This window comes from Pyxicephalus adspersus, chromosome 3, assembly GCF_032062135.1.
Source record: "Pyxicephalus adspersus chromosome 3, UCB_Pads_2.0, whole genome shotgun sequence".
In the NCBI taxonomy this organism is placed as follows: Eukaryota; Metazoa; Chordata; class Amphibia; order Anura; family Pyxicephalidae; genus Pyxicephalus; species Pyxicephalus adspersus.
Window position 1 is genome coordinate 34,436,943 of NC_092860.1, and position 19,571 is coordinate 34,456,513.

Sequence of the window (19,571 nt, forward strand, 5' to 3'; positions counted from 1 at the left end):
TGCTGAGTTGGTTGCTATATAAATCATGTTTAATATTATTAATAATAATAATAATAATAATAATAATAAATTATAACAACAATGGGTTGACAAAAGTTGACAACCAATGTATGCGAAAGATGAAAGGGTTGCATGCAGGCTAGTAATCCAACCCGTTTTGCCCTGCGTAAGTTTCCCCAGGGGTAGCTGAGCGCTTTTTTATGTATTTGTTGCATACAATAAAGACATATTTACAAAATATAAACAGATATTATTTTATGTAGCAGTCAGTATTTGATACAAGGTTGTCATTACATATACCTATAAATAATGTAATCAAGAATGAAGCATACTTACAATAGTATCTCTAAACTCTTTTTTGATCTACACCAGTTTGAAGAAGTGAGTATACATAATATCTGGCTTAAATAACTTACATTATCCAGGAGGGGAAACATTTGAAGTAGGTCATCTATATTGCTGGGGAATAAAGTTTATCAGTTAAATGAGATTCGGTGTATGATAATGGAATATTGTTTAATATAGATAATAAAATAAATATCAGAGGATAACACATTTAAATAAAGTTGTTTATAGTATTTACCTGGTCCCAGGAATATGTGTGGTAACCGATAAGGGCTGCTGCTGCAGCCCACCAATCAGCAAAAGTGATATATGCGGAGAGAGGTCACAGATTTCTGCGAGTCTCTGTGTAGTAAAATATACATCATTTCTTGTAAACAGGAAAATGACATATAATATTATAGAATGTATTTGTTGTACACTCATTTCTACTAACTTGTGTAGATCAAAAAAGAGTTTAAAAAAACTATTGTAAGTATGCTTCATACTTGATTACATTAGTTGTATATGTAATATAGTTGTTATATGTAATGATAACCTTGTATCAAATACTGGAGTGCTACATAAAATAACTTTCTCCTTATATTTTGTAAATATGTCTAGATTGTATGCATATAATACATTAAAAAAAGGGCACAACTACCCCTGATGAGGCCTACGAAGGGGGAAAAGCGTGGGGTTATTGGGCTGCATGCAACCCTTTCATCTTTCGCATACATTGGTTGTCAACTTTGATGCAATCTTTGGATGTACAAAAAGTTACCAAGTAGGCGTTTTCTGTCTAGTAACCAAATATTGGACCAGGACTACTGAGGTCCAGCCACAAATATTGTGCATACGAAAAGCATTGTACTATTGTATTTTTTCATTATCATGAAAAATAATGCTGTTATTTTGACTGGTCTTGTAAAATCTTTCCAACTGGGGACACAGACAGCAAGTACATATTCAGAAAGATGTTCAAAACATTTCCTGGATTTATGATTTAGGTTATTATTATTATTATTATTAATAAACAGGATTTATATAGCGCCAACATATTACGCAGAGCTGTACTATAAATAGGGATTGCAAATGACAGACTAATACAGACAGTGATACAGGAGGAGAGGACCCTGCCCCGAAGAGCTTACAATCTAGTAGGTTGCTGGAAGCCCTGTGTAAGCTCCAAGTGGCAACGTTTGCACAGGGTTTAGAATTTTCTTCTCATCCTATGTTATCTACTGGCCACTTTAGCAACAAATCACCAACAGGTTGGAAAGCTATAAGTTGAATGGCTCCATACTCAAACATAACAGATATTTTGAAAAGAAGGTGGATTTGTTGAGGACCCTATTAAAGTGAACCTGTTGCTTTGCCCTGTACTGACACTAGAGATTACAGCCAGGTCAAAAAGAAGAAAAGCCATGTAAGATCTGGTTGTGAAGAGGGGTTGGCAATGCTGACAGCCCTGTCTTCCCATCTATAAGCATCCATTAATTGGAACCCATAGCAGTGGAATTAACCTATGTTGAATTCTAATTATTTTTTTAAGTAAAAAACTGAATTGCCTACTGTCCACAAGTGTTTACGTTAATTTAATTTAAATTTTTATTTTTCACAGGGCACACCCAGACTAGGCAAAAAACTTCCACCCAGTCCAACACAAAGAGGACCATTTGACAATTAACATTTGTTTGCCATCTCTGACTTGCTGCTACCTGTACCTGTGTCTGACACATGCTGAATGTACCTGTTTTTTGTGCCTGAATGCACCAGCAGACTAAAGCAATATCTATGTTGATATCATGGAAAGTCTGATAACTGGAACAACGCTGTATGTTGAGCACAGACTATTTCCTGCCATTGGACACCCGCGGAATTATGAAACCATGCTTTTATTATTAAGATACTGGACTTCATACAAAATCCAAGGACTCATACTTGCTAAGTCAAGTCGTAAGGATGCTAAATGAACTGTTCCCACTTTTCCAGTGTTAGAAGTGCCATAGTGCCTCTGTTATTGTTACTGGTTTAATATTTATATGCGGTGCATTACTTTGCTCCTCAATCTTCATTCCATACTGATGAATTGTTTTAAAACAACCTATCACATCCAGCTGGGCTGCTGGTATACTGGTTTTAGCTGTACTGTGTAGGAGAGCCCTCAGTAGATCTGAACGGACTAAGAAATGTTGTCCTCTGGGCTGTATGTATTATGTAACTTTTATATTAAAGGAAAAAAATGTATCTACAAATGTTATGAAATTCAGTATTTGCTGCATATTTTTTAATCTGTAAAAAATGAAAAATGTACATGCCTTAAACATATATGCGGAATATATATATATATATATATTTTTAAATATGTCTAGTTCTATGTGTTAATATCTTTCTGTTCATAAATCAAATGTTAGGTTACTTGCTTTGTATGTCTATTGATGGAAAAAATAAGCTGTTCACCTTTCTTCTTATTTATATAATAATAGCTTGTCCTATTTCTTTTTGATTTCTATGTTTAAGTGTTTGAAGTGCCTTAAACTCTTGCCATATTTTCTCAATAAACTTTCACCATGCGGTTTTTATTCATACCACATGTAGTTCTTTGTGGACAATTGTCAGTGAATGTTGATGAATTTTGATGCAGTGCTTGGTAAGTAAGTTATGTAACTTGTCAAAAGTTATTCTATGAATGTAAAGATGTGGTCCTTGTCAACCTACCTTTTGGTATGCCATTTTCGGGAAACTGACAGTTGTAGTATACCCTAGATCAGGGGTCGGCAATCCGTGGCTCCTGAGCCGCATGCGGCTTTTCAGCCTCCTTGTTGTGGCTCCCTTTTGCCGTCGACGGGAGATCCCTGATGGGGGATCCCCTTCCTCCCCTAGACACTGTAGAGGAGGGGGATTCCCCTTCCGGTGTTCTAACGGAAATATCTCCCTGTGAAATAAATCTACTGTGGGGCGTGTACAATGACGTCATCATCAGGACTGTTTCAAAGCCGTTTTTGTGTATGAATGCTGCATGTCATGTACTGCAGCCTTACATCTTTCCCAGTACAAACCTCCATATCTCCTAAATAGTATGTCTTACTGACTTGAAATTTTCAGGGGACCCCCAAAGCTAACCCAAATAGTACCCCAAATTTCATCTCCCCCACCTTTAACTTTCAAAATATAGGGGTCATAATTATATATAATCATAATTATAAAAATATTTAAAATTGAACATCAGGTTTGCTGTTTTAAGTTTGTCTAGAAGCCTGAAATTAAACATACAAATTATGGACCCCCAGGGTGACCTACATATCAAGGAGGTGCGAACCCCAAATTTATACCTCCTGTCACAAAACTAGAAATGTCATACTACACTGCCCTGTCCCCTTCCCCACTTTATTCTGGAACAGGGAGATGTAAAAACTAAAAATGTAGGTGCAAGTGGGGGACACATGTGACTAACACCCCCTAAAATGTAATTGTTATGGTATCATCAGAACATAAAGAACTCTGCCCATCAAAAAAATCTACCCTGGTACAAATTGCTGGAGGCTTCCAGCACCTGAACCCCAATTTCTCTGGAACAAGGGGGTACAGGTGAACAAAATTAGAGGTGCAAGTGGGAGACACATGTGGCTAACACCCCTAAAATTTCATCTAAGGCGTCGTCAGAACATAAAGAACACCGCCCATTAAAAACATCTACTGTGTTACGTTAGAAGCGGGAGGCTTCTAGGGGCATGGTTCAGTGTTTAATTTATTTCAAAATAAAACCTACTTCTGTTTGTTCTATTTTGTTGTTGTAACAAGTAAAACTAAAAAAAGAAAAATTTTAAAGTTTATAAGCTGTACTAAGTTTTGCGGCTCCAGACTATTTTTCTTTAGTGGAAGAGGGGGCAAAATGGCTCTTTTGATAGTAAAGGTTGCTGACCCCTGCCCTATATCAAAGGGTATTCAAAATGATCATAATATTACTTTGGTAAATTATTTAATGTATATAAACATTATGCTCAGCATTCAGGTGTTTATGTTGTGTGTAGACAGCATAAAAATATGGTTCTTAAATCAAAACTATAAAATTCTGAGACAGGTCTTTTATTTAAAAAAAAATGCAATCAGGCAGGTAAGATATACCTTATGCAATATACTCCCCTGTCCCCATTTTGTCGCAGGGTGCCGCCATCTTCTTCCTTTCTGTTTTTCTTGTTTCACTGGCCATCTTGATGGGCCAAGATGAAGCGGATCAAGATATATGGACTAGTGAGATATATTTACTAGTGAGTATTATCAGTCCAGACATATGTATTGCATTCACTACAGGTAAATCTCTGTGCATGTCCAGACTGTTCCCAAGGTGTTCCTAACCCACTTTGGGTGCTCCAGCAATTCATCAAAACATGAAATGAAAAATTTAACGAGGGAATAGGAACCCCCAATAATGGGTATGGTAGGTTTAAAGTCTAAGGATCTCTCCATGAAAACCTCCTTATATAAGGAGATTTAAGTCCCCCACATCCACTAAAGAATGATACATTGGCTTTGTATGGATTGAGAGTAGGAGTATGACGGCACAAAATGTTAAATGAAATAAACTTTTAACCCTCCAGTGGCATATTGTGAAAGAAAACATCACTCCCCATGGGTTATTGGCTTCACCTTGTATAGAAGGCAGTATGTACAGCAAGCTTTTACAAAGCATATGTAATTTATCCAGCAAGCCTTAATATGTTTTCTTTAAACAATTAATGAAGCATTCATCTCGATTATTGGAATACAAAAAATAGGTAACATTTTGGCTTTTCTAATAAATAACTAAAAAAGTTTTAGTATACTATGTTAAGAGTATATTTTTCTGCTCCTTTACTCCAATACATCAGTGTGAAAAGGCCCGTAGACAGGTGTCCCTATTCTGTAAACAGAGAAAGGGAACAGAAAACCGTACCAGCACAGCAGCATAAAAACTTTGCATGTGAAGCAGGCCAGAAGTATAGCAGGAGCTATAGGCATTGTTAAAAGTGTTAATTTTAAGTTGCGATTTGGAAAAGGTAACCATTATTTACACATTAGAATAAATCTCTTTGCTTGCAGTTGGACAGCCTGCTTTGTTTTGATTACAGCTTAGTGGTAACTTCACATTATTCATAAAAGACAGGCAGATACCCCGTGGGTGCTGGGAGTGTACAGCACAAAGTGTTCACTATGTGCCTGCCAGGAGCAATGTTTCTTACTTGACAACTGACAAACACCTGGACAGTTTCACTATTTGTACTGGATATTAAAGGTCTAGTATTCATTCATCTCTGTGTTGAAGCAATACCAAAGAATATTGTGATTACAGTATGCAATAATCATTATGATATATATGACCTACAATCTACAGAAATCAGATCATGTAAAAAAAAGTTTGTATTAGCCCCACCAAATAAAATCAACATGTTTTGCTGTAAGATCTTCTGTTTGGACTTTTTGTCCTGAACTCTGTGTGCAAGAAAGACCTAGAAGTTCTTCCTGTGGTAGATACGCACACCTAGTGAACAGTTTTCAAAGGTCATTAGCAATGTATATTTCTCTAAGTCTATATTACCTTTGTTTTGAAAATGTATTTGCACAAAAATAAATCTAATATGTATGTATATAATGCTAACATAATGCATACCATTGTACACAATGTCTAAGTTAAAGGAAGTCAGTTGACCTACCAGTATGATTTTGAGACATTAGAGAAAACCTGGCTAAGTTTGAACCTGGGACCCTAGTGATGCAAGGCCTCCAAGCTTTTTTTAGTGTTATTGAAATTAAATATAGATCTGTGTATGAAAATAAAAAGGCCAACAAGAAAACAGATGGAACCACCACATGTGAGAAATAGTAAACTGGCATTGTTACATTTTTACTTTTTTTGGTTTGAGTCAATCTGAGCAGATATGTTTATACAAAAAAAAATCCAGTGTTAACAATATGCCTTTACATTCAAAAGCCATCCCATTTAAAAAGCCAGCCTAATCTTTGTATTCCAGTATATTCCTATCTACATGAAAGGCACAAATATTCCTTTGGTGCACTGATGCAATGTATCTGGTTACTGGATGATTGGGGATCAGAGCAGCCAGACAAGATGTAGACCACATTACAACATGTTACTAGAATTAGGTGACCTCTATTGCCAAGTGGTTCAAAGCACTAAATTAAGATTTGTCCCTGAGTCTCCCAAAGCATCGACTTGTGAGAGCAAGTTAGCAGTTAGCAGTCCAAGAGTCATGGTAGATCTTCCAAGTGGTTCTGTGCGACTGGACAATAATAAACTGACGGTGGATGGAGTTATTTGGCAAAATGATGCTGAAAAGTTCCCTTATTGAGATGCTTAGGCAATTGTACAAAATTCTCTACCTTTACTGATATGGTGGATCATTCAAAGGAAACAAATTTTTTATCTGCTGCATAGTGCATGGTTATTTCCATGAAGAAAGCCTGTTGTGCATCCTTTGTTAGTCACATATGTTTTATTGTTGCTTTACAAAGCTGGTTAGGTGTGGTTCCACAGTCACTTTGAAATTGTTAGTTTCAGGTAAGAATAGCTTGATGTAGGCTTTACTGCACCTTATTTAAAACCTAAAAGTAGCAAAAAACGGCTTCTTGTCACACCCTGGCAAGTGGACATATTTTAAAGAGAGAAACTGTAAACTTTGCAAGACTGCATCTTTATAGGTACATACTTTTTAACTCTCCGCCTCTCTGGGATTCTAAAGCTCTGATGCCTCTTACTGCTAACTCTAGGAGATTTGAAGTGAGATTGGTGATGTCCGTCCTGTACTTCTCACTATTCTCCTTGCTGGATCTTCTAACATGAGGAAGCAAAGTCCTGTTTCCACAAAGAAATACATTGCAGAACAAGATGTGATAAATCAGTAATGGGGAAAGATCTGCTTGCTAGACAACCAATACTGGTTACCCAAACTAAAGTTTATTATATTTAATTTGATATCCTACCCTATACTTGCCTATGGTGAGATCTGTTGTACAGAAGACATAACCTTTCATGACTGGAGAATGTCAGGCTGTTACTACAGAAGTTGTAACATTAAGCTGTTTTATTTATCCCTTTTGGAAACCTGGGGTAAAGTGACAGCTTCTCTTGAAATATTCACCTCCCTCTACCACCCACTGATAATGAAATTCTTTGCAAACATTGGTGCCAGGATTCCAAATTTTGTCTAAGCTTCATACCAGATGTAGTTGAAACCAGCACATACTTAATTTCATCCTCCCTTCTGAACTTACCTTTATTTCACAAGACAGCTAACCATCATTTGTATTGCTATCATCATTGCACAATGTCTATATATACATATGTAACCTTAAAATCTACATTCCTTACACAACAACTATTATTATTATTGTAAATTAATGTATAATAGATATTAAGCTAATGACATTTTGTTTACTAAGGCACTCTGTATCAAAAGTGCCATTTAAAAAAAAAAACAAAATAAAATGTTTTAGGGCATGGTCTGAATATGGTGGTGTGAACAGGCTTTTCTGCATGGAGTTCTTCATATATATACTTATACCGCTGTTCTTCCTCTATCTCAAGGTGGATGAGAGAGAGTGTGCCTTAACTTATTTAGTTAGGCACAAGTTATCAGAAAGTGTAGCTGACATTGTATGAAACAATAGTGCATATTTGAATCAGTTATTTAGGGAATACCCCATGATTGGAGGTGTGCAAAGCTTATTGTACCCTGAGCCCATGCTCTCCAGGCCCAGCCAGGCCTGGAGATGTACATTGTAGTACACATTTAAAATAATAAATAAGCCAATATTAGGGTGGCCTGGGAGAAGAATCTAGTATATCTACATGGAGCTTGCATTATTTTTTGTCCGCATATCCCCCAAATGCTTCAGATGAGGTCCCATCTTAAACCATTACTGGACTATATAAAGCAGCCTGAGGCCACCTACCTATAAGTTTTCTCTTGCACTAGATTGTATGCAAAGCAGGAGCAAATTTTTTTTTTTACGCTCTCATGCAAACCAAACTGGCTTTTGACTCTTTTTCCATTGGCTGATCGGACAGCACTCTTTTTAGCTACTCTGCCCCGTCGGGCCAATTCTGCTACATGAAGGCTGCAGGCCTGTAGAAAACTCACTGGGGCCCATGTTCCATGTGCAGACGTCCCTGTGGTTATTGATGCATAATTGTCTATTATTCTTTTTATATGGCTTGTTCTCAGTATCCTACTGAACTTGGAGAAATCATTGGTATTTATAGATATGGGCAATATTGTGGGACTATTCACCTCACCTTGCTGGGAGCTCTAGTTTATGTTATGTTCCATACAGGGTTCTATAATACTTGTACTCTTGTCCTCACTATTATTATTAGGGTGGGTTTGTTTCTTCATTATTTGATTAATACTATTTTGTATGTTTGGTTAATGGGGCTGCCTACCTCTTAAAACTTTAAGTGTAAAATTATATAACTTATCTGAGGAAGTTATTCTAAGATCCTCATCCAGTCCAGAATATGGAATTTGATTCATGATGTCTATGTGATCTTATGTTATGGCACTGTTCCCTTCCCTTCAGGGATACTGTTTGTTTTTTTGTTTTGTTTTTGCACATTCTACCCCATGATGTAATTTGTATGCCTCCTTTTTTCTTTGTATGTTAAAGCATGTAAGACTTTAGTTTTTGGGTTTGTATGTTTTTTCATGTACTTTACTCAGCTTTCTAAAGCACTTAAATAATAAAGTGTCATTTTTTATTGGTGAATGTGGAAATAATACTTCATCCTGCTTTTAAATATCTGCAGTTGCCTAAATTATGAAATTAGCTTTGTTCTTCAAAAAAAAAAAAAATCAATGTTGTGCCCAATGTGCACTGCAGATGTGAAGAACACGCAGAGATCTCTGGATGCCTAAAACATCAAACCTCAGCCACAGGAAGGGTGATATGGCATTCACTCTCATTTGGAATCAGTGCATGTTCTATTTTTGCAATACCGAGAACAAACATTTATTTAGGTTTGGTCTAAGGCCAGCAGTCCTCAGCATGTTCTTCATGTTACAAGCAAATTGCTATTCACAGTTTTCTCATTCCTATTTTGAGAATAAAAATTCCATGGACAACCAAAACATTTTTCCTTTTAGTCTGGAGATACACAGACAATTTCTGTAGCAAAAATCCTTTTTGGCCCATGAATAAGACTACCATTCAATAACTGAAGTGAACGGTTTCCTATGGTATAAGCAGCACAAGACATAGTTTTATTTAATGTCACACCATTGAAGCATCTCCCCTCCTATTGTGTGTTACTTCCCCTAGTGTCTAGTGACCCAGTTGGATTTCCTTTGTTAATCTCTGGTATCTCATTGGAAAAGTTCAGTGTCAGTAACTGATTAACTGACAAAACTTTGGTTACAGACTTTTGGTCTTAAATCCACATCCATTTGGGGAAAGAAAATACTTCAGTCTCTTTAAAATATTGTTAAGATGAAATGTAACCTTTCCAACCAATTTAATTTTTTTTCCAGATTTTAGCTCACTGCATGGGAAATTACAAATGCTGTGACTTAACCAATGTTTTTGGACAAGTCAAAGAAATGAAACAATATGAATAACCTATGTGTAATATTAACACCGCCCTACTTTTATTACATTTCACAAGTTTAGCCTTTTGTATAATAAAGCAAACTTTATTAAGACCCCAACCCATGGTTGTAGACTGCCATGTTAAATACTTACCTTCCTTCCCATTCTAGCGATCTTCCCTTTTCAGCTCTGCTGGTGCCTCTTATTAGTATGCAGCAGCACCATTTATTCTGAAAGATGGACCATTTCCTTTAATAACTGCACGTAAATAGGTTTTTGTTATCTGGGCCCAGCTAATCAAGAGAAAGAAGATGGAGTTGAAGGGGAATGCTGATATCACAGCACTGGAAAGGAATCACTTTGCAAGGTAAGTGCGTGCACATATGCTGTTCGTACTTGCATAATATGACATAAGCTGCTGGGGCCATATTTTCTTTTTTGGTCTGGTAATTTAGATCTACTTTAATATGCTTTTGCATTACTTGTATAGGGAAAAAGTAATTCTGAATCAAGAGCCCATCAACAAATCTGCTGAAAATGCAATGGCAGAAGAATATAACTGCATGTAATTATTACAATTACTATACCAGAATTGTCCTGCATACGGCATGAGTACTGGAAGAGGTAATATTACAAACTCTGGGAACTCTTCTAAAAAGGGAATCATATTCATGACCAGGTGGTCTGGGGTTATCACTGAAACATCGCCTCTTCATTTCTGCTTAATGTTAGGTGGAGTCACATACAGAAGATGACTTGTAGATTATATAGATAATGAAGACTAACAAAGACTAGTGTTGGATGTTATCTGTGTGTAATGTCTGTGTAGAGGATCGGCTGTTGGTGCTGACAGTGACGTCATTATACAATTTGTGCTGAAAAGATAATGGTAAAGCTATTATGCCAAATATATCAAATCTGTTATTTCTTTTGCAAACTTTCCATGTATGGTGTTAGTAAATAGGCCCATGATACAAAACAACATACACAAGCGGAGACGTGATTGTAAAAACAATTGTTTATTTTTTGTTAGTAAATATTGTTGTATTACTGCACAAAGGCCAGAAGTATGGATTCCACAGAACTTCGCTGTGTACAGTGCTTGGTATAAAATACAGAAATGAATGATAGATCTTCTATCACATTTTAACTGCTATATATGTCTCAAAAAGTTTAGAGGAAAAAGGACAAATGTTTCAGTGACAGCTTTCTAAAATGGAAATTCGCATAACTGTTGTGAGATTTTTTTTTTGTAATTTTCTTTATTTATGTGTTTATGCAAATAAACATACATGCAAAGATAATACCAGGAGCCAAAGACAGCGTCACAGCAGATTTTTACTGTTGTGAGATTTTTAGTACTTTCAGTTAAATTTTGATATATAAAAAAAACTTGACCACACACAGCTTCTATGGTTGTAAAACAGCTGCAATTGTTGCCTTAAAGTGGAACCAAACTCGAGAAATAAAAAACTGCAACCAGAAGGAACAGATAATGTCCCCTGTTAAAAAACAAAACAAAAAAAAAACACCTGTATGATTGCAATTTTTAAAATATGCTTATCTGTCCCTGTTCTGTTGCAGGGGCCACCATCATCATTCTGGTTTCCTAATTTCGATCCTTGGACGATTTGTTTGGCCGGGCATTGATCTCTGCAGGCCCTTTTAAAGTGGTGTTTGGGTCACTGCGACAATTTTATCACCATTTTTACAAGGGGAAATAACACAGTATTCAGAACAAAACATATTAGATACAGTAGAATTGTGGCATAACAAATACTACAAACAATGGAATCACTGGTTAACCAAATTTCAATCAAATATGGCTAGCAGTACAAGTTATAACAGTAAGGGGATCAAAGACTCTAAAAATATTATGAATAACATTGATTTTCAATCCATTATATCTTATCTAATAATTACCATACAATGTCCAAAAGACGATAGGCATACCATGCAGTTTGTTCAAAGGTTGTGAGAACTCTCGTTCTCATAACCAAATATAATAGAGCTATGTATGATTCCCAGACTCCAAAAAAAGCCCTCAAACTGTGCCTCCTTCTCCAAAGAGGCTTCAACCCATTCCATCTTGAATCATCACTATTGTATATTATTTTTCATTATTATTAATTATAATAATAATAAACAGGATTTATATGGTGCCATATTATGCAGCACTGTACATTAAAGTAATTGCTTAAAATAAAAAATGCTTTTTATTGAACATTTACTGCCCAAACCCTACCTTGGCATTGCTATAATCACCCACATTGCCTTTGTGACCGTGCTAACATTTTCACTGACCAGGCCCAGATGATATTACTCCTCCACATGCGGTATTATTAATTTTATTTATAAACAGTATTTATATAGTACCAACATATAATACAGCGCTGTACATTAAAAAAACAGACAGATACAATGACACAGGAGGAGAGGACCCTGCCCTGAAGAGCTTACAATCTAGGAAGTGGGGGAAATAACATTCATGAACAGGTCATCATTCATGAAAGTGACCATCATGTCAGCTAATCACCACTTTTAAAGATTTGATATTTTAATATAATAATAAAACCACTATTGCGATGATTCATGGATCATTATTTTCATATTTTTATTTTCATAAATGTAATTAATCAAAAATGATTGCATGCCCACTTACATGCAAAAGTGTACAAAATTACAATTTTAAAAGTAAACGTTGCCTTCTACGAACCAATATAGCCACTACATTTTATAAACTCTAAAACTAATTTCTAATTTCAAATAATTCTCAGCAATGGAGAAAAAAAAATGTCCTTCGGACCGGAATCGAACCAGTGACCTAAGGATTACAGCTGGGTAATTCCACTACAGTCCTCCGCTCTACCAACTGAGCTACCGAAGGATTTCTGAGTCCGTATGTGTCAGTTCTTGTATTGAAGATTATTAGGCGGAAGTACGTCACGCTCTGCTATACAAAATTCATTTGTTTCTTAGTAGTTCCCGGGTTCTGAGTATTCTGTACATTATTGCTATATACAATGTGCAGTACTATAGTACGTCTGAAGAATTTTATCGAGCCAGATAATCAGCATATATGTTTTACTATTCCATGCGCGTTGCAATATCAAAGCAATAGTGTTGTAGCGACATCTAGTGGTAAAAGTGGAACATGACAATAGCTGGGTTTGTGTGACACAAGAAAGACAATAACAAAATTCAAAAGTCAAAAACAAAGATAAACTTTTTTTTATTTTCACAAGAACATTGTCATTATGTCAGAGCTGCATTTATTGCAATGGTCTAGTCTGCAAAATGAATGACTTCACAGTGTGGTAATGCATTTTATGCAACACAGTACTGTGATTTGGCCTGCAAATTCTATGAAACTGAAAATTAACATTCAAATGCAGAAGAATAGGATTTTAGGAAGGCAAGCTGCAAGTGATTTGCGATAGGATTGGTTGTCCAGGCCTAAGTAGGTGCAGCTTTGAGTGATGAATAGGATAAATGTAAATTGATGACATGTGAATGGACTGTGTGAACGGTGCACAGCACTGAAAGGAGAGTATTGGGCCTGTGCAGCATGAAGGGGTGGATGTGAAGAAATTATTGTATTTTAAAGTGTGTCCCCCGTGCAAAAAGTAAATGTTAAGTAATGGTGCAAAAAAAAAAAAAGAAAAACATGCATTGCTTCACGATGCAGCAGCATTAGTCGTCAAATGAGCAACGGATCCGCAGGAGATTGTGGGAGGAGTAACTGGCTGAACCTTAAGGCATCCAGAGCACGTCATGTGATTTTTTTGTCTTCTAATAAGTTTACCATTCGGCCTCAGGACTGCTATATAACAGCACACCGACGGTTGCTTTGAAATTTGCCGAACCTACAAAAGTCGCCACGAAAATAAAATAACAATAAATCCAAACATTATCTGGCAAAGCTGCCATAAGAAAGACACAGACATGTCACATGACACAAGCACGTCACATGATGCAAACACTCTAGAGCTGATCTGCAGGCTCCCAGGATCCTCTGCGGCTGACTAATGTCATAGTAGTTCTGCCCTGAAAGAATCTTCATTATGATCCTATTAGAATTCTCTCTCTCCTTCTAGAATGTTGGAATGTGCTGTAAAGACAAGAAGATTTGGGCTTGATTTCCAAACAGATATTATATTTTATAAAAATAAATTTAGGTCTCACTGTAATTTGTCATTTGGTTTTCTCAGCTGTAGCCAGGGTTATATAGCAATCAGGGCCCGCAGTGTTTGGTCCTGGCTCCGGCAGGACGTATACTAAAATTGGATGGATACAGAGAAGATGAGCATGGCCCCTGCGCATAGAAGACACGTGGCAAATTCGTGAGGCAGTCAATAATTTATTGCAGCACATTCAATGTATTGGTCTCTTTTTGACTCTCATTGTCCACTATTGCCATTGCTATACAAGTTCAGATTCATTTGTTGCAGTCACATACGCCATGTGTGTACTATGTCTCCATTTAGATCAGGGGTGTCAAACTCTGGCCCCCAATGTCCTTTTTTTTGGCCCCCAAAGGAATCCTAAATATTAACTACAGCTGGCCCGCCGCTGCATTGAAATAGCGCCACTACCACAATTCCCGGCATCACTCGTGTCTATAGACCAGCGGGCTCTCTGCCTATGTGTGGCCCCGCATTGGTCTGTTTTATAGATGCAAATAATGCCGGGAATTTTAGTAGTGGCATTATATCAGTGAAGCAGCCGACCACTCATAAGATTTAGCTCTACATTGGCAGCGTCTGGCGTTTCCAGCACTCCCCCTCAGCTGTACTTTTACTTGCTACTCCAAGGCATGGACTTGAATGGTTGGATTTTCATAGAAGAATATTGGTATTATTATTGTTAGCCTGTCAAAAAGGTTACCATTGAAATTTAACTACAAATAGAAAGAGGCAGAAGATTTTTTCCTAAATAAAATTAAAAAAAACATTTTTATGCCTCTTTATTATAAGCTTGTTCCAGGATGAATGTGAAGCAAAACCTCCATATGAAAAAGGTTTTTATCTAATGAGAAGGAAAAATTTCCTCAATTTTTCAATAAATTTCAAGGTTGGTCTAGGACTTTGTCTGAATTTTTATTTTGGCCCTCTGTGTGTTCGAGTTTGACACCCCTGATTTAGACCCGTTTCAATTTAAAAAGCTTTATAAATCCACGTTTAATGTACAGAGCTGCGTAATATGTTTGGCGCTATATAAATCCTGTTTATAATTAATAATAATAATAATATTAATAATAATAAATAAAGAAACCGTAGAACAATCTTATGTTAGTGTTTGTTAAAGCGGAAGTAAACCCAAAACAAAAATAAAATCACACCTACCTTTAATGCCGCAGATCAGTCTGTCCATCGGGAGGTTTCTTCCATTGAGTCCCGTGTCCTCACGGTATCTGTCTTTGGCCCTGTACAAAGGCAGCCAGGTGCCAACATCTTCTCCTCTCTTCTTCCGAGTTCTTCCTCCTACGTCACCCAATCTCGCACTGTGCAGGCGCCTAATCAGGTGACGTAGATTGGGAAAAAACTTGCCGATCTCACTGCGCATGTGTAAGATCGTCAATTTTTTCCACTATTGATGAAAGGGCTCCTTCAGCAGAAAGAGCAGCCAAAAGCCTCCTGGGATGCGTGACCTAGGTATCCCGGGAGGCTCTGCGCTTCCATTCAGATCTACTGGTAGACGGCAAAGGCAACGTGAGTAGATCGTGGAGCCCTGCCTTTCAAAATAAACTCTACCGGGCACAGGGGTTATTAAGTCCAAGTTTTTATTGTTGTTAGATAATTATGACTCAGTCATTTTAAAAGTAGCTCACAAGCCAAAAAGTGTGGGCACCCCTGGCCTAGACGATCAAGAATTAAAGGGGCAGTGCTGCCCCCTTTTCTTTAAAAAAAAAAAAAAAAAAACACAAAGAAACAAAATTTTTACTTTTAAATAAAAGTACATTTTTGGTTGTTGTCTACATTTTTTTATGTAAAGTAAGTAAACTTTTTCTTTATTATTGCAAGTCTTGTATATTAAATGCATAACAACACTAGCTATCTGCAAACCTCTCCTCCCAGCTGAATCTATAATGTGTTTTAATAGTGGGAATGTAAAAATAAAAATAAATATCATTCTGTTCATGTTGACAACTGTTCCTTTCTGTCCTGTCTCTTATTATTTAAATAAATTATATAAAATAAATAAATAAATAAAAATCACATAAACATTTGAAACAAGAAGTATTCTTCAGCAGGCTGGAATAGTGGGGTGGGGTAATAAAGGAATTTAAATAAAAAAATTCTAACTGCTAAATTATATTTTGGGAAGTGCTCCTTTGATGTGATTCCTCCACACAAAGTAATTTTAGCTCTGAATGTCCTTCATCTTTGTCAATGAGCCCCATTTCTAGTGGAAGACCTTCTAGCATATCTCCTGCTGTTATGAGACAGAGGATCCCTGATGAATGAAATGTTCATACTGGCAAGGTTATCTCAGGTTTTTTTCCTCTGCAGACATCTGCATTCACTAAAGTGTCCGAATGTTCCCCTGAAATACTGTTGTGCATTTACTGAAAGGATCACCCAAAAGTGTTATTACAGGTTTATACATCTGGAATAAATTCGTGAACAATTCATTTTGCTTCAAATATCCCTGGACTGAGCTAATTCATGGCAAGCATTTATTTACCTACACATCTTTCTCTATCTCTGTATTTGGGATCCGTTTAGATCCTTCCAGCCTCCCTGATCATCATCCCCTCCTCCAGCCACCCCTCTGACAATTTTGTGGCCTGTTTCAGATAGACATGTCCTTTTTACTTTTCATCACTACTTTTCACCTTTAGCTTAAAGTCACATGTCTTTGTTGGCTCTTGTCTCACATTAGGTATTATTTTTTAATCTGACCATATCCTGGAGCACTGGCCATATAGACTGTGAATATTGGAACATGATTTGGTTGGCAAATACTGTGCTTGTATATCATAGTTCCCCAGCTCTCATTTTATCCCCCTTTTGGCACTCCCTTTCCCCTCCTGAATCCATATCCTAAACACTGTACACATTCAGACCCTATACCCTCAACCATATAGGTCCGTAGCACTTATCTGACAACATCTGGCCCCACGCTGGGTTTATAATATTCACCTCCCCCACTTCATTAGTTCTGCTGATGTTATCTTCGTACTTTCCTGCAACCCCTGGTTCTCCCAAACCAGTTACCCACTATTCTTATTATTTTGCTTACTTTCTGTTTTCTCTTACATTTATTTTACTTTCTTTTGCTTCCACCCTCTGACTTTTTGGACTCTTTCAAACGTTCATTCTAAAATCACGCAGCTGGCCGTCCCAGGACGCATATCAAACTACTGCTGTGCCACCAGGAGCAGTGATTTGCACCGCATGCCAACACATTTTCATGTATTGCCCTTGTGTTAGTGGTGGTAGTGCAGATCTTCCAACAGGGGAGCAAAAACAACTCCACAGGTAGAAGCAACATGTTGCTTCCAAGAACCATTCTGCCGCTGCAACAAAACCCTGTGCAAAAAATGGTTCCCAGCAGCTCCCATAACAATGAAAAGTACATGGCTAAGCATGCAATAAAATGTTGCGGTTCATCCTAAGTCTAAATGGGCTTCTTTTGGGCCAGGGGTGGTTTACCAATACCTGTTTATCATACATATATCATTTATCTTACCTATACCAGGAGCTCCAGTCCTGGTTTTAACAAACCATAGTGATATATTCCTACCAATACTACATATCACATGCACTAACATTGTCTTTTTCTCTGCTAGTGAAGGAAATATCCATCATGTCTGTAAACTAGCCCCGTTATGTGTATTTGATTGATATTGGTTTTCTTTACATCATTCATACGGGCTGATTTATTAAAGCTCTCCAAGGCTGCAGAGGATTCATTTTCATTAGTGAAGCTGGGTGATCCAGCAAACCTGGAATGGATGTGGTCCAGGACTGAAAACCTTTGCTAACAAAAAGCAAATCTTTCTAAAAATAATTTCCAGGTTTGCTGGATCACACAGCTTCACAAAGTGTATCCTCTCCAGCTTTGGAGAACTTTTTTAAATCAGGGGCATAGTCTCTATTTACTCTAACTTGCTCTACTACACGTATTACAGCTTGCATATGAACACAACTTCCACACTGCGCTAGAAAAACACCAACATGGCCGAATTCTTTACCGCACCCAGCACCCCACATGTCAATCAAAACGTGCGCAAAAGGAAAAACTCCTATTCCGCGTCTTTTAACCTGGGCTTCTGATTGGCCCAATGCTCTATCTGTCATCCCTGCACAAACTTTCAACCAATGGGAAGCGCATCTCTCCTTAGAGGAGCAGTTGGGGGAGGGACTTGTGTGTAGGATCGGGCAGAAAGCGGGAAGGTCAGAGTGGAGCTGCAGCAAAATTTTGGCGTTCTTGGTAAGTACATATTGTGTTAGAGACCATATCTGTGTGTTGGGGAGTATATGTGATGCATGGCATATCACAGATCACCACCATGTGGGTCTGTCTTCTAATGTCCGGGTGGTGCGGGTGCTGTGAAGCTTCCCTATACCGGCGATCATCAGCCAGTTCTAGGCTCATCAGATACCTCTGCATGCTCATTTCATAAAAGCGGTTTATTAAATATAATTACTGATATAGAAAAATATTTTCAGCAATTTTGCAAACATATGCGTGGTGTTTTCAAAGCTTACAATGGAACCCAACATTGAAATCTCATGTAGGCTTTACCATGGTGATTGTAATATGCAACTTTAAAGTCATTAACATATTTAGGTCTTTGATCTTGCCAAAAAGTCCTTTTTTCAGTCACCTTGGGGTTGTTGAGATTAGTGATATTTTACCATGACATTTCCCACTTGCTTGGACTGCTACATACCCAAAGCTAGGAAGGGGAATGCAGTGATCTGTAAAGTCTATCAGACGCGGGTTCTGCGTCATCCCGTCATTCGTCCCCGAGCCAGCGCTTCTGCTTCCTGTTCTTCTTATGTCACCCATCCCAGGTGCGAGATCGGGGTGACGTAGAATGGGGAAAAAAATTTGCCGATCTCACTGCACGTGTGAGACCGGCAAATTTTTCTTTTTGCCCAAAAAGGCTCTTTTTGTGCATGGCCGAGATGCTCGGGCATGCACAGAAGCAGCGCCCAAGAGCCAAGATGCCTGTTGTAGGTATTCCGGAAGCTTTGCGCTGCCATTCATTCTCGATCGTCTAGGAAGCAGTGCTGCACCCCTTTTTTTTTTATAAAAAAAAAAAAGGTTTTGCACCTTAAAAAAGATGTCTACCCTTTTATGTAAAGTAAAAATTGTGAGTAGTTTAGGTACGCTTTAATGTACACTTACACAAGAAAAGGGCCTCTAAAGGAGACTTCAAATGGCCATTTATATCATTGTTAACCAGACCTAGTCCACTGTAGTCATTAGAAAACCCACCCTAGGAAATGCCATGCAGCTATTGCTGGAGTGCATGCATGTAGTCAGGAAGTGTCTGCAGATCAGACATATTATTATTATTATTATTATTAATAATAATAAACAGGATTTTTATAGCGCCAACATATTACGCAGCGCTGTACATTAAATAGGGGTTGCAGATGACAGACTAATACAGACAGTGATACAGGAGGAGAGAACCCTGCCCCAAA

The 19,571-nt window shown here is 37.5% G+C and overlaps 1 protein-coding gene and 2 non-coding genes across 7 annotated transcripts in view; 2 read left to right on the forward strand and 1 right to left on the reverse strand.

Annotated features, from left to right (window-relative positions):
• Nucleotides 1-2,910, forward strand: part of KANK1 (KN motif and ankyrin repeat domains 1) — a 99,541-nt gene extending 96,631 nt beyond the window's left edge. For all 5 annotated transcript variants that reach the window (XM_072404192.1, XM_072404195.1, XM_072404193.1 and 2 more), the window contains one exon: nt 1,946-2,910. In XM_072404192.1, the coding sequence (XP_072260293.1) occupies nt 1,946-2,011 (66 nt within the window). In that variant the 3' untranslated portion in view covers nt 2,012-2,910. The remainder of the gene's footprint in view (nt 1-1,945) is intronic.
• A 9,792-nt stretch (nt 2,911-12,702) lies between these two features.
• On the reverse strand, nt 12,703-12,793 carry TRNAY-GUA (transfer RNA tyrosine (anticodon GUA)). The gene is given in 2 exon segments: nt 12,703-12,738; nt 12,757-12,793. It is a non-coding gene; the product is annotated as a tRNA-Tyr (tRNA).
• Nucleotides 12,794-14,159: 1,366 nt separating this feature from the next.
• Nucleotides 14,160-14,269, forward strand: LOC140327875 (U6 spliceosomal RNA). Its single transcript, XR_011920163.1, has one exon. It is a non-coding gene; the product is annotated as a U6 spliceosomal RNA (small nuclear RNA).
• The last annotated feature ends 5,302 nt before the right edge of the window (nt 14,270-19,571 follow it).